This window comes from Pavona decussata, unplaced genomic scaffold, assembly GCF_977016875.1.
Source record: "Pavona decussata unplaced genomic scaffold, jaPavDecu1.1 SCAFFOLD_102, whole genome shotgun sequence".
NCBI lineage: Eukaryota > Metazoa > Cnidaria > Anthozoa > Scleractinia > Agariciidae > Pavona > Pavona decussata.
The window spans coordinates 1,328,546-1,343,454 of NW_028145517.1; the positions used below are offsets into that span (position 1 = coordinate 1,328,546).

At 38.0% G+C, this 14,909-nt stretch overlaps 2 protein-coding genes across 6 annotated transcripts in view; one reads left to right on the top strand and one right to left on the bottom strand.

The window, feature by feature from the left end:
- The window catches only part of LOC146471523 (uncharacterized), a 47,261-nt gene extending 44,111 nt beyond the window's left edge, over nt 1-3,150 (top strand). For all 4 annotated transcript variants that reach the window (XM_085119988.1, XM_085119991.1, XM_085119990.1 and 1 more), the window contains exons 49-51: nt 36-120; nt 880-915; nt 1,328-3,150. In XM_085119988.1, coding sequence (XP_084976114.1) covers nt 36-120; nt 880-915; nt 1,328-1,377 — 171 coding nt within the window. In that variant the 3' untranslated portion in view covers nt 1,378-3,150. The remainder of the gene's footprint in view (nt 1-35; nt 121-879; nt 916-1,327) is intronic.
- A 661-nt stretch (nt 3,151-3,811) lies between these two features.
- Nucleotides 3,812-13,893, bottom strand: LOC146471524 (uncharacterized). Of its 2 annotated transcripts, none has more exons than XM_085120811.1 (7): nt 13,426-13,893; nt 10,442-10,685; nt 9,856-10,000; nt 7,915-8,085; nt 6,927-7,160; nt 5,293-5,420; nt 3,812-4,242 (listed from the first exon to the last, which is right to left on the bottom strand). In XM_085120811.1, exons 1-7 carry the CDS (start codon nt 13,487-13,489, stop codon nt 4,095-4,097), a joined length of 1,134 nt encoding a protein of 377 aa, XP_084976937.1. In that variant the 5' UTR covers nt 13,490-13,893; the 3' UTR covers nt 3,812-4,094. The 2 variants fall into 2 exon arrangements, 1 of the variants encoding a protein (XP_084976937.1); XR_014866788.1 differs by lacking the exon at nt 3,812-4,242 and adding an exon at nt 4,520-4,558 and having other exon boundaries at nt 5,114-5,420.
- Nucleotides 13,894-14,909: the final 1,016 nt, after the last annotated feature.

Below are 14,909 nucleotides of genomic sequence, written 5' to 3' on the forward strand. Positions count from 1 at the left end.
CCGTTTTAACATAAGTTTGACTTTCGTGTCCTCAGGCAGACCTGCAGGCTCGAATCGCTGAAGAACAAAGTCGCTCTGAAGGATCCTCGGGTGTTCTCGCACATCTAGACGGACTACCAGGTACTCAATGGATTTTAGGTGTTAATCAAGGAGAAGGTGAAGACGTTATCGAGCCGCATACGGCCCATATGACAGGAGCTTGGGTTGACGCTGTTTATTTACATGAAGCAACTAGAACGGTTGCTTTTTCCGCTTGTGTGAATGCTGGGTACTTCAAGCATTTTGCCTCTAGCGTTTTGTTAGGTTTTCTTCACCGATACACCAGTACCAGTTTATGCACCTAGTCCCGATTGTTCAAAAGAGCGGATAACTCTTGCCAGCGGATAAAATGTGCTCCAACCAATACGTTTTATCCGCTGGATAGCGACTTATCCGCTGGATAAAATTAACCGCTCTTTGAACAACTGGAGCCAGGATGAAGAAGGATATTGTGGAACAAAGTTTCTCATCTGAGGACACAACAAAGAAGCAGAAACCTGTCGCACTAACCATTATGTCACCGTGCCGCTACAAGTGTTTGTCATGTTTTGGTTTTACAACAGGAGCTTTGACTGGATAGCCTTGTATCGTCATGTCGCCGACTTTTCGTACGACCTGATTCGCACATTGTGTAAACTTATCCAAACTTTACAACTTCTTCCTATCTCCACCACGGCTTTTAGGCAGAATAAATTCTTTTTGTAAAGTTTTTGATAAGATCACCGTGGATAAATGAAGTTTACCTTCCATCCATCCATCTATTCTTAGTATGGTTGAAGAATATGAATACAACCGTCAGGAAAAAAATTGAAAACTATATGCATTTTGTTTTCCTTTCAGAACTTGCGGGAGATCCCGAAGCTCTTCGTGAACCAGGTAACACTCTTCATTGTTATTTGTTTTTCTTTCCCAAATGACTAGGGAGACATACAACCTAGTCCCTCAGGCGTCTCCAACATCGTGTAGGCGTGGGTTCCACCTTTAGGCTTCGCGGACACTAGATCACGTTTCAGTAAAACGAGCCAATAAGTATTAGATTGGATTGTTTAGCAAAATACTCTGTTTTCGGGAGAAAAGGGGTATCATGGATATAATGTCTTCGTGGTTTGAAATAAATACCGAAAGAGCAATTCCTTGTGCTCATTGAAGATAAAAGGATAGTTGTTAACAAATTCGGAAATTATCCCCGTGGGTTCGTTACCTTTGTTTCCTTTCCCCTCCCCCCTTTCCCAATTGATAAAACTTGATAATGCATTGATCATTTCCTGTCTTTCCTTTTTATTTGCAGAATCATCCGACAGACCACTGAACGGTTTGCATGCTGATCCAGATAAATAAATTTCTCCAGAAGATTTTCCTTCAACGTTAAAACTTTCTACGTTTTCAGCCATAAACGACTGTTACATTGACGACGTTCGCCACGATGAATGCTCAAGAACTCGTAATTTCATGTTGTTGTGTGGTACGTACACTAGAGCATGACTTTCCTCAAGAGTCGTCCAGTTGTAAGTGTGGAGTGAGTGATACTGGAAATGCAAGATCCCGAAAGGTTTAGCTATGGCCAATTCACGTTATTTAGTGATGTTGGCTTTTTGTTTGGAGGAAAGTGGAAGTGTGTTGCCCTGTTGGATTGGGTGTAATTGGAAAAGCACTTTGTTCATAAATGCACTAAATTCATCAAAAAAAAAAAAACCTTTTAACTTGCCATTGAAAACCATACAAAAGTTTTATATTATGAATTACGGGTACGTAAAGTTTCGCTGAACGGTTTAGTGTGTATGGTAAAAGCAGTATAGTGCCCACAACAGTAAGATCCTAAAAAATTGTATTAAAAGAATTGGCAAATTCATAACTGCGTCGAAAATGCCAGTATGCGATTTGTCCTATGCTGTGGGTGACTTAACAGTAACTTAACAGTCATCCTTTAATGAGATAGTCTCTTTACCTTGACACCAATCGTGGTATTTGTCTTTCATACCAAAAGTTGAGGATGATGTGTGGTGTTTTAGCGTGAATCCGGCTACAATTAACCTTTACATTTTAAGTTATTATAGTCATAAACGACACCAGAAGTATCGCTCATACTGTGCATAGCTATCTCCAGTGCTACCTTAAAAACCGGCCACGTTTAACGACGATATCTCCATACCCGGTGAACACAATTACGTCTCAAGAACGATCGTTAAGATTTGCAAAATTCAGACCCGTTCAGACTTTGTGTTCTGGAAGGGTGTTCGAGTACATGCACATTCGTAATTTAACTTTTGCGTGGCACTCGGTCGACAAATTGAGCATAGCGGGGCACGGAAGAAACTTCGAAGGATTGAACTCCATCATGTTTCCCGGTATGAGCTCTTGTTTCAGTGCACAGGATTTAATCGGCTTCTTATATCCCGAGTACTCCCTTCTGTCAGTTTACAAAATAGCCAAATCAACTGCAACAAGAGCAGCCTTGTCTGTCGATTCTTATAGGCGGACGACTGCACGCAGGCCATGAGCTACGATTCATAAGGCTTGATAACAGTTACTTTCGTATCTTAAGTAAGCTCTTTTTAGTCAGCGTGCACTTTCCTGTAAGGGCACCAATTCTTATCCGGTGTTTTCAAATTGACGTAAAAATGATTTGACATGGCCAATACATGCCAATCGGTTATTCCTCGTGCAGCTGTTTTCTAATGCTGCGCCCCGAAACGTCCTCGGTTTTCTTTAGGTTTATTCACTGTATTAAGCGTGGCTTATTCGAGTTGAATCAGTTTTGTATTCCAGTAATTTAATCCGTTCATGTTAACCATACCCTTGCCCCCCGCCAATGCACGTCGCAACAACCTGAAGTTTGTATACTAACTTATTCTATGTGATTCTCTTTGTCTTCACCCCTTTGTGTGATTTTAATATTATAAGGTACATTATATAGTCTGAGTCGCTTTGAAAGAAATAGGCGGCCGTTGGAAGTTGTTCACTTACATTTGCCCGACTAGATAACGTTTAACGGGACATAATTTATACCTGCCAGTGTGATGCACACAACTAGTTTGTTATCCAGACGAGGGTGGTACTTATTTATTCTCCTGTTGTTAGAAAGAGAAATAAAATAAAAAATTTCTTCGTTAACTGTTGCAGTTCTTTATTTCTTAAAGGATATGTCTTTTTAACCATACTAAGTAGCTCGAGTTGAACTTGCTTTCGTTCATGTAACAAGGAAAATGAACAAGGGATCCTTTTCTTTGTTTGTTTGTTTGTTTCTTTCTTTCTTTCTTTCTTTCTTTCTTTCTTTCTTTCTTTCTTTCTTTCTTTCTTTCTTTCTTTCTTTCTTTCTTTCTTTCTTTCTTTCTTTCTTTCTTTCTTTCTTTCTTTCTTTCTTTCTTTCTTTCTTTCTTTCTTTCTTTCTTTCTTTCTTTCTTTCTTTCTTTCTTTCTTTCTTTCTTTCTTTCTTTCTTTCTTTCTTTCTTTCTTTCTTTCTTTCTTTCTTTCTTTCTTTCTTTCTTTCTTTCTTTCTTTCTTTCTTTCTTTCTTTCTTTCTTTCTTTCTTTCTTTCTTTCTTTCTTTCTTTCTTTCTTTCTTTCTTTCTTTCTTTCTTTCTTTCTTTCTTTCTTTCTTTCTTTCTTTCTTTCTTTCTTTCTTTCTTTCTTTCTTTCTTTCTTTCTTTCTTTCTTTCTTTCTTTCTTTCTTTCTTTCTTTCTTTCTTTCTTTCTTTCTTTCTTTCTTTCTTTCTTTCTTTCTTTCTTTCTTTCTTTCTTTTAATTTTGTATCACACCTTCATACGTTTCCCGATGGTTTTTGGCTGATATGTCGGTGAAAGGCACCGCATAAATGCGATTTCGTTGAAAACAAATAACAAATTTGCGATAAAGTCGCACGGTAGCTTACAAGGGTGATTTTAAATCGCTCTTTAACTGTCATTTAAGCCGCCTGTGTAACCGTGCTTCAAAAATACTCCGGATATCTTCCAAAAGTCAGTGGACGTGCAAAACACTTGGCAGGAACAGATGGAAGCGACAAAACAGGTATCTATAGATCAGTTTGTCTCTTTATTAACTCGCCCTTTATTACGGTACTTAAAATTTGCATTTCATGCAATCTTTGTCGTCCCGTCCACAAACACTAATCCATTTTGGTTTTTCCAGAGGTTTTGGGTGCAGGCGCTTGGTTTTAGAGTCAAATGCAATTTCAAGTGGTAAAAACGTGGCTCCCTGGACACCGCTCCTAGAAAAAAACACGTGAGAATGTATTGGTCCTCATATTTATGTACCAATTAATTCCAACAGTGCTGATCCCTTCCCACCAGCCATTGGCGGGGCATTATTTCACATTTTCCGTTCAGGGGTCCCATCAGGCATTTGTTGGTTTTTGTGACTTTCACGATGATTAGTCGACCAGCAAAGACAATAAATTTGTGACCAATTAATATTACCTTCAACGTTTCGGTCAGCAGACCAATTTCGATATATCAAAGTTCCTGCTTGTTTACGAGGCTTAGGGGAACAAAACAGAAATTACATCGAGGCCAAGATATTAATAACTAATTTCTGTTGTTTTATTCCCCTAACCCTCGTAGCCAAGCTAGAAAATTGGTCTATTCCAAGCACGATCAACCCCCGCCCCTCCCTCCCTCCGTGGACGTGACTTGTTTAGCCCAACAAGGCGGGGCATTTGACGAGTCCCGCCCCATCCGGAAGACCTTAGATAACAATGACTGGAACCAGATTTCAGAGCCCACCGGTTTTCGCGAAAACATGTGTTTGGTGGGGGTGCCCATTTTTGCGGGCTCACAAACCTGGTTTCAGTCCTTGTTATTTAAGGATTTTCCGCCCCATCGGGCATTTGACTGGCGACGAAATTTTGGGCAGCGGTCACTCACGAGAAGAATTTGTACTCCATATTTCAAAATATTGTCTGGGACGTGTTACATCATCATTTCTAAGTAGGAATCCAACTTGACAAAAACAATGGACCTTTCTATATGCATTTGGTTCTCCCATGAAGAAAGAATAGAACATTTTCTGCAAACGCTGGCCATCTGTTGTAGTTTATACATTTAGTTATGCATTTGATGTAATGGTTGCGTTATATAAACTCCGTATACAAAGATGTCGATGGTCATTTTCATATAAAATAGATAAATGACCAGGGTACCTTTTCAGCCCCAATCTCCACGAGTTCGGGGAGTGCCATTTTTAATTAGGGGGACGAGGTTGGTGGTGAATACTGAAAAATAGGTAGAAATCATACAAAAAACAAATGCTTCGCACATACCGTGACACGGTTACTTGGAACAAGCGGCTCAAACTCGATTCTCTAAATACTTTTTTCCCTAGAATATAACGCTCGTACAGTTCTATCATGTATTTGTTTGGCTTGAAACCAAATTTCCCGTACAAAGTCTGCAACAAAAACAATACACAATTTATACGAAAGGTATTTGTTGGATTCTCCCGTAAGCTTGTTTTTAAAACAAGTGAGAAGAAAAAGATGAATTTCAGCCTTGTGTGTGCTCATGAAATCGTTCTTCAAACATTGAGCCCTTCTAAAGGCGGTTAGACAGTTTCAAAATTTCGTTCAACATGCGTTCAATACCTTGTTGAACCAAATGTCGGGAGCGTTTGAACAGGTGTTCAACATTGTTGAAAGTGTAGAAACTGTTGAAAGCTTGCAGCAAGCGTGTTGAATCAAATTTAAATTGGTTTAAACTTTCATTCAACATCGATTCAACATTTTCTTTGTACTTGAAAATGTTGAATGGCGTTACAACCATTGGAATACTCCGTTCATCTAACATTTGCTGGGCAAATGTTGAAACCGTTTAAAAGGACCTTAACCCTTTAAACTTTCTTTTTATTTTCATGTTTTTGAGTTCGCCTTGTTCTGGGTTGATTTTGTAACATTATAGCGACAGGAACTGTCAACAACAACACATCGTTTTTAAGAACAGCGAGAGACCTTTGTATTTCTTTCTGTGTTTGCATTGATAGTTGGCCCCCCGTGGGGTTACAAGGTCAAATATTCCACATTTTTTGGTCCTTAAACTAGGAAAAATGCATTATGTTGCCAGGCTGTAGCTTGAGAATTTAAGCTGGGAACCTTTTATTGAATGATTTGTTTTACAGGCAGATATGATCATGTCGCATTTTTAACCTATTTTTTCTTGCATTTAAGTACCTTGAGAGTGCGAAGTTTACTAGAAATTGCCAGAGAACGTTAAAGGTACTCCTTTAGACCTGCCAATGCCAGAAACCTCTTCAATCAAACGTTGTATCTGGCGTTGTTTGTTTTCCAACATAGGCTATTCTCCTCTTGTACCGAGTGAGTAAAATTATCGTTCGCCGGCGAACGATAAATCGAATGAAAAATGTTAAAGGGTTAAGGCGCAACAATCTCATTGCTGCATTGTCGACACCAGGGCCTTTTTGCTTGACTCCCACCGTCAGTCAAGCGCAAAAAGGAAAGAGTTCTGGGACGAAGAATGGAGCTTGCCCATCACCACAGGGCATAAAATCGTGACCCAGAGAAAACACACACAAGAAACGTTTTAGATCAGCTGCTTGAATACTGCTTGATTGTGTGCATCTCGTCCTAGAAATTTATCGTAATTATTTCTTACGCGTAATGCATTACATTCATAACGTTTGAAGTTCTGCTTTACCTCTAAACATAGTTTCCACTGCAAATGACAAGAACTGGTTATATATACTAGTACTTGGACGTTTACATTGCCAGCCGAATTTTGGAGTAAGTTAACTTGAGTGATTCTTAAGGTATATCTTTCCCGGGCGCGGTACCTATTCTTGTTAATTAATATTTCGAAATAACATGCTAATAAACAATCAGTGGAAGTTTTGCAGTGCGCCCTCTTGTTTAAGTAAAGTCGTACATGGATGTGGTTCACTTACCGGATCATTTCCGCCCAAAATTCGGGGAGGTTGAAATAGAAAATTTCCCAAACTGAAAGCTACAACCGTGTTGCCATGGATACAATGTGGCTGTAGGAAGTGAGGATGTGAACCAATGATAACTTGTACTCCAAGAGACATCAAATGTCTGGTTATATGAAGTTGATAAGGAAGAGGTCCTGGACGAAGCTCTTTTCCCCAATGCATAAATACAACTATAATATCGACGTTAGCCTTAAGGAAAGAGAAAAAGGCAATGCTTGTTAAATTGCTTGTACTGTAAGTTGCGTGCCTTATGCAGAAATAATTTTGCTAGACTCAGTGTTTCCGTTTCGGCAACGTTCACGAAATCATGCAAAGGGTTGAACTACTCGTCACACTTTGTTTAACCTTGTTTCAGACTGTTATGGCTATATTGCTACGACCTACTGTAAGAGGCTTCGTAGCTTTGTAGATCGAGGGTGATTTGATCTGGAAGTCGCTTGATCCAGCCTAGAAATGCCAACATTGCCTTCCAATAAATTGGTGGGCGTATTGGCCAACAACGAAGGAACGTTCAACTCGACAGTAGCTTGCAGTTGTTTCAAACGTAGAACTTAATTCAGTGCTAACAGAAAAAAATTACTGCATTTGAACAATGGATGCATTCCGTCAATGCTACATGATAACAATGCAACATTACCACACATCACAAAATCATTTTATCATTAATAAAAGAAAAGCTTCCAGTTTTTTTTTTTTTTTTTTTGTTTTTTTTTTTCAATTTTTTTTTAAGCGAAGTATACAGAGAATGGTCGGTGCTGTTTGTCTTCGAATGTGTGACATCCGGGAAACCTGTTTTACGTAAGGGTCCTAATCTGGTGCATGCGAAGATGTTTGACCATTGTGTAGACATCACCGAGTGTGACACTCTCGTGCTACCGTTCCAGGCTTCGCGCGGACAAGGGCCTCGTATTAAACTAATCAGAAGAATCTATTTATTACATACCTGCTTTAGCAATTTTACGTCTCTGTTGACGGTAGATTCTTGATAAATAGCAGGACCTGCGGAAAACAAAGACCGCATTTGGCTGCAGTTCTTGTTTCCTCCATGAGACACATGGTCGCAGTAACCTAAAAAGCCAATTTTGATGCCTTTTCTCTCCAAGATAACGGGTTTCTAAAAATTAAAAAAAAAGCAACAAGGAAAGTTATGAAATTTAACCTGCTACACTCGATTGCAAAAACGCTGACACCTAAAAAGCACAAACCATGAACGATAAGACGCAACGGATTTGTGGGTAGTGTTTAAAACTTTACACTTTAAGGAAAGCTTGGACAGTTTCCATCATTCACCACGTGCAACTAATTTTGGTTATCAACCGACGCACGAGAATAGAATATTATGCAAATAAATTTAGTACACTTATACCCATAAAAGCGATTGGGTCTCATCGTTCACGGTTTATTCTTTTTAGGTGTCAACGTTTTTGCAATCGAGTGTATAAAGCAAAATTAACAATAGAAGTAAAAAATAATTAATCGAAATGACAATGAAAATTAATGGGTTAAAGTTTTGCCCTTGTCTTCGGTACGAGTTAAAGTACACTGTCATGTCACCAACATGGCCGTTGTGACGTCATGTGAAAACACTCTATTAAATGAGACCGGTTTGAACTTAGACCAGCCTCAGATTAATTAGTCTCCACACTGATCAATGCTTGTTCATGTTTACATGATACTAATGTTAGATGCCGAAACGAAAATGTCCGACCAATCATTGGAAAACTGTTCGTGTTTACATGAGTTCCCCGGGAATCATTCACGTCGGTAGCTGAACCGAAACGAAGCAAGCCAATCCACGAGACGGGGTCAATATTTACCCTACTGCCTCCAGGAAGGGTAAATATCCACTGCAGTCGATTCCCAATAACCCGAGCCTCCCGCTAACTCGAACCAATTTTCCTTTCCTTTCAGGTCATTTTCTATGTAATTTTACCCTCGATAACTCGAACCTTTTTTAATTTCTTTTTAATTAGGTTCGAGTTATCGGTAGTCGAATGTACTATTCACCTTTACCACGATCAACAATTTTTGAATATTAAATGCGCCCCCATAGAATAATTGTTAAGTAAACTGTTATTATCTTATATTTGGAAAGTCCACGTTTTGAAGAGGAAGAGTAAAATTGCACTTTTCTGACTACACTATCACGAGCCATTCAATGTGAAACAGTTTATTGAGGAATGGTCAATCAGTCATCCGACAACAACAATGTGTCCTAAATTATACTTATTACAACATTCAATATGCTTTTAAGTTTAGCTTGAAAAACTTGAAAAATTAAGTGTACCACGCCAGATACGAAAACCACTTAAAAAAAAAACACTCTTTAGATGCGGCCAAAAAATATGTGGAAACGTATTCCCCATCTGATGCAGCGGCACGGAACCTCGAGGAAGAGGTACAAATAAACCCAAAACTCCATAGAAAAAATATTAAACTGAATCGAAAGCAGCGAACAGGAAGACTGACTGAGCTAGAATGATTAATATTTCCCCTCTAAAACATTAAATACTCAAAACTGTCCCTTGAAAATACTAAAACCTCTCAATCGTGCCATCAGAATAGTAATTTCTGACTAATTCTTTCCTTGGTCACTCAACCGTCAGAAATTACATTTTCTTCCGGATATTGCTTTTTCGGTATTTTTCTTGGGTTATAAAACATTATACTCTGTGTTTGGAACTATCGTTACTGAGACAATTACTTCTTTCAAACTCTGCCTGCCACCATATTGTGGAATAATTGTTTGAACAAAATGTAAAAGGGTAACATTCATAACGGAAGCAATGAAAACATACTGTGAAAAGCCTTCAAATGTGATTGTGCTTACCCATTTCATTTGTTTATGTTTTATCAAAAGTTGCCTATCAGTTGACAGACTAACCTGGGAAGAATCGAATTTTCCATAAGTTATCCCAAAATATTTTATGCCTGCTTTCTTGAGAACTTCCGCAGTAAAGTTGGCTCCATTTGATCCAAAATCATTCATGTGATTGTTAGCCAGTGTGATGACATCAAATCCAGCAAAACTGATAAACAAAAACAAAGATAATTAAAGGGGAAGTATCATGGTGTTTTTGACCTCTTTTGTTAAAAATGGTGAAATAAGACCTTCAGTTTGCTACAAAATGATTCTAGAACAATGAGAGAAGAGAAATCAACTCAATTCCTGACATGAACTACTCGTACTCTGTTTCTAGCGCATTTTGGAAACAAAAATGCGAAAACTTGAAAAACATTAGCCTAACATTTTTCAAGTTTCAATCCATACCGGCCTACTCTGTCTCTAGCAGGAGGCACTAATCGACAGTTTTATTGCACTGGGGTGATAATTTTTAACAAAACTAGACAATTCTTTTGTTGTTTCTGTTGTCAGACACATATTTTTGAGTTTTGAAATGACATCAAATTTTCGTGATAACAGCATTTAGGATAGAACGTAAAAGCGGTAAATGGAATCTTTACGGCACCCTAATGCTGAGACAGCCTCAGGACTTGAGTCCAAAAGTACTGACTTGGCTCCTTTAAACTTGGAATTATACACATCTTCATTGACGAATGGAGACTCCAAGTTTCCAACCGCGATATCCGCCTTCCTGATGAACGGTGCTACTTCATTGAACGAGTCATTATACGAGTGGTAATTATGCTTGACGTAATATCCCACTGGCCCAGAAAAGGATATATCACCAGCAAATAACAAGGTGACTTTCTCTGAAAGAAAACGAACAGGAGTCATACTTTGGTGAGTTTTTAATATTAAGCAATCATTGAGTGATGGGGGTAGAGAAAAATATTCTGGGTTGTCAGCGGTGAGAAAATTGATTATCTGGCAACGATTTCTAAGGAAAAGACATAACTGCTTTACTACAAACTGAAGCATTGCATAACTGAATTACAGGCAGAGTTTTGATTGGTTCAGTGGCCATGGTATATCAGCGATTAATATACAATCTGAGTTCTCTATCAAATACGCGCGCGGCCATTGGTTAAAATCGATCACGTGATTTTCATTTACGTCACGACACCACATTCAAAAAGTGCAGTGTTGGCGATAACTCATGAAAATCGTGCGTTATTGCAAATGGCTTCGAGGTTTGCACAGGTTGGAGAAGAGGAAATCCCTCAAATCATCAGTGACTTGTGTACAGGGTATTTGTGAATTGTAATTTCTTTATAATTGAAATACACGGATTTTTTATTTATTAAAATTGCCTTGTCATAATAATTGTTATCGTTTTATGTTTTCCCTTTAACGTGTATCGCGTGCAGTGAACTCAGATCGTATATTAAAAGGGTTTGAGACTGTTAGTTCGTATTTTGTTTACAAATACACGCACTTGCTGACTGTACAATGAACTCGAAATTTTCAATTCTGCACTCGGCCTAAGAAGGCCTCGTGCAGTTTTGAAAATTTCTCGTTCATTGTACGGTCAGCGTGTGCGTGTATTTGTAAACAAAACAGTCTCTATAAACCCATAATTATCGGAAGCGATTATACAATGGCGGAGAAATAACGGCAATTAAATCGTTCAACCTTTATTCAAAAATTTCTAGTCCTGCAAGGGGGTGCCATCACGCAAGACGTCTAACTAAATAAAATGAAATAAAGTTGAAAATGATAGCCTTCATAAAATCACCTACAAAAGGTAGAAAGGATAAAAATATCAGCATCAATCATCGTACAAAACCAAAATTGACTAAAATACTCAAATAAGACTTTTTTAAATTGGTCTGAAGACTTAATATCAACAGATTTGTATATGGGATGTTTGTCAACAAATCGGAACCATGAGCCTCATTAGCTACCTAACGGGTGCGGGGGGGGGGGGGGGGGGGAATAATTGTTAAATCATGATGGTGATCTTTACCAAATTGTTGGTTTTTCACAACTTATAATCCAATAACATATTTTTTTATCAAATAATAGTTGACAACGCATTTTGCACAGTTTTGTGCCATAAAACTATCAATGTTTTTCCTGAATGAAGGACGTCAGACACCAGTAATTTTGGATACTTTTGTGTAAGAGTCCAGTGAGAAAATTTGCAGAAGAGAGATGTGCATACGACTGCGTGCTTCCAGTTGACTGCCACAAACCTTGTTCAAATTATCATTTTGTATAGAAATTCACTCTAGATCTTTAACAACAATGATAACATTCAACTCGCTCCTACCAACTCAATCCCTTCACAATGTTGTTGCCTTTAAGTTTGCATGTAAGTCCGAAATTCGTGCGAAATTGATTAGGGTCACAAGCATGTTAATACATTGCGTGGGCCAAATCTGGAAGAAGTACAAAAACAATCGCAGAAACACTCCGCAGAAATTTAACAAAAGACCACCAAATTTTCAATAGTAGTGGTACAGGACGTAATGACCATGAGTACTTCTGGCTTCACGGGCAACGGCTTGGAAACGTTTCACGTGACCTGTTGAGATTATCTCTTTGCGCAAATGGAAAATTATAAATGGGCCACAGAGATTGCGTATGATGGCTATCAGGCCCAATAGTTTTCTCATTCTACGGTAATTCCTTACATAAATATGTCAATGTATATACTCAAATGCAAAAACGTATTCCATCCAGGCCACATTTAGGTGGATTAGGAGATAGAAAAACAATCGCGGATGTTTAGTTCCCAGTCACATTGTGACGTCAAAACAGGTGACCACCAGTCAGCAAAAATTGACAGAAAATATCTTTTATTTGCTATTTCTCGAAGAAAGGTACTGATTTCATTTTGAACTTACTGTAATGACAAGAATAACACAAAACCTCTATCTGTAGTTTGTTTTGCGAGCATTCACTTTTGAAATTGAATTTTCCGGCCCGTTGTTGTCAAGAATGCGCCATTTTATTTATAATATAATTGAAAAGCCAATCATTGGTGTGTGAATAAATTAACAGAAACTACAATGTTCCCCCGATCCCAATTATGTAGTAAATATAAAACAGATGATAAAAAAAGGAAGGGGAAAAAGGGAAGACAATTTCGTCTCCGAATTTATTCGAGGAAATAATATGACCTTACACTCACTGTTTTAGATGCAGTACGTGTATTGTTTAAAATACAAGAAAATACAGCGGCAACCAGCGGCTCATTTCGATGGATATCTGTTTGGAAAGTCTTTGAATGTAATCCCCTCAGAAATTCGGATTTGTTGAAAAGAAAATGTAAAGTTTTTTCGACAAAATGTCCTTTCGTTTTCGAAGGGGCATATTTGTCGTTAAAATGCGTAAAAAGGTCGGCTTGCAATTTATGAATTCGAACTAAAATTCCTTTCCCTTAAAGGTTGTTCAACTGAAATGTTCAGCTAAAGTACCCAAACAGATCAAATTGCATTTGCTTATACAAATATGTCTGTAAAAGGGGGAGAGAAGGCAATAACTATTGATATGTTCTCATTGGTTGCCCCTGAAAATAGCATCGAAATGCATTGAACATCTTACCTTCTTCTGCAGCAGTTCCAAGCAAACTCGAGAGGATAACCAAGATGTAAATTAAAAAAGACATCTGGAAACTGATTTATAACCGAAAACCGTAACTATAGCCAATCCAGACTATTTCTTTCTATGAGTTTTCTGTGATTCGTCTGGGCAGGTTACCCGTAAACATTTAAAATTACTTAATGGTTTGAATTCAGTTTATAGTAAAGAAACAAAAAAACCAGTCAAAAATCTTGACTTTGAAACAATTCTCAACTGTATTGACAATAGATTTCGCCGGGTATAATGAAATTGTGATCTTATACCACTATATAGTGAAAAGATCGCACCAAACCAATTCGGTCATGCACTGTTTTTGTTGACCCCGCAGCGATAACCCCACCTGCCTTTCTCATTTAGCGTCCGTTTAAATTTTGCTGTTGTCTGAGTTCTTCCAATCACCATATTTGTGTTATTTTCCATCGCTACCACGAACAGAGATTTAAATGGGTCTAATGGAATAGAAGAGCACAGTTGAAATCCGATTTAAGGCGATAAGACTGGTGGTATATTGGCTAATTTGACATTACAAGTAGACGTTGGTTATACTTTATTTATTAATTCCCTTTTTTGTGCTGGTAGTTTTTGTCCATGTGTTTGTCGGAAAAGCCTGTGTTTTGTCTAAAATGAAATGAACTGAAGTTTATTTAACATGGAACATGCGCTTAGCTACATGGTTTAGTCATAAACTGCACCAGCTAGTTTACAGGCATGCCAGGATAAAAACGAATAAACAAATAAAATAAGAGATAAAATTGATAAAAATATATACAGGATAAAAAGCAGTTTATGTAATGTTTAAAACACGAGCAGCAGTGTTTTATCGAGATTTAAGCCACGAGGCGAAGCCGAGTTGTTTTAGACCCGATAAAACACGTTCTGCGAGTTTTTTAAACGGCTTCAAAAACATTCCTGGAAAAGGGCGTGTCAAGAGAGTTCATAAAAATAATGCTTGTGTGAAAAGTTGTAAATAAGCATACGAGAAAAACGTTAAACACCGGCCGCATACTAATAAGGAGGAGGTTTTATCGGGTTTTAAAACCACTGCACGTGATGTTTTATCGACCATTTGATAGGTCAATGGGCTTATGAATTATTAATGAGTTTTTGAAGGATGCTACATCATCGTAGTATTGATTCGTTTGCTAAAAGTTTTCTAAAAGTTTTAAAATCAGATGACGCTCTAACAACATCAGGCAAGCTGTTCCATAGTTTGGGCGCCTGATAACCCCAATAATACAACAATAGTTTAATTTTACTAGTTTTCTTTCAGGTTCGAAACAGCCGGACAAGATGACTGATTAATTGTAATCACGTTAACAAACCTGTTGTATAAGTCATATGTATTACTTCATGTACACCGCCTCAAACACCCGTTTCAGATCCCATTGTGTTGAATTAAGTTTGTTGATATCACACGTTTACTAAACGGAGTTTGAGAGCAGTTT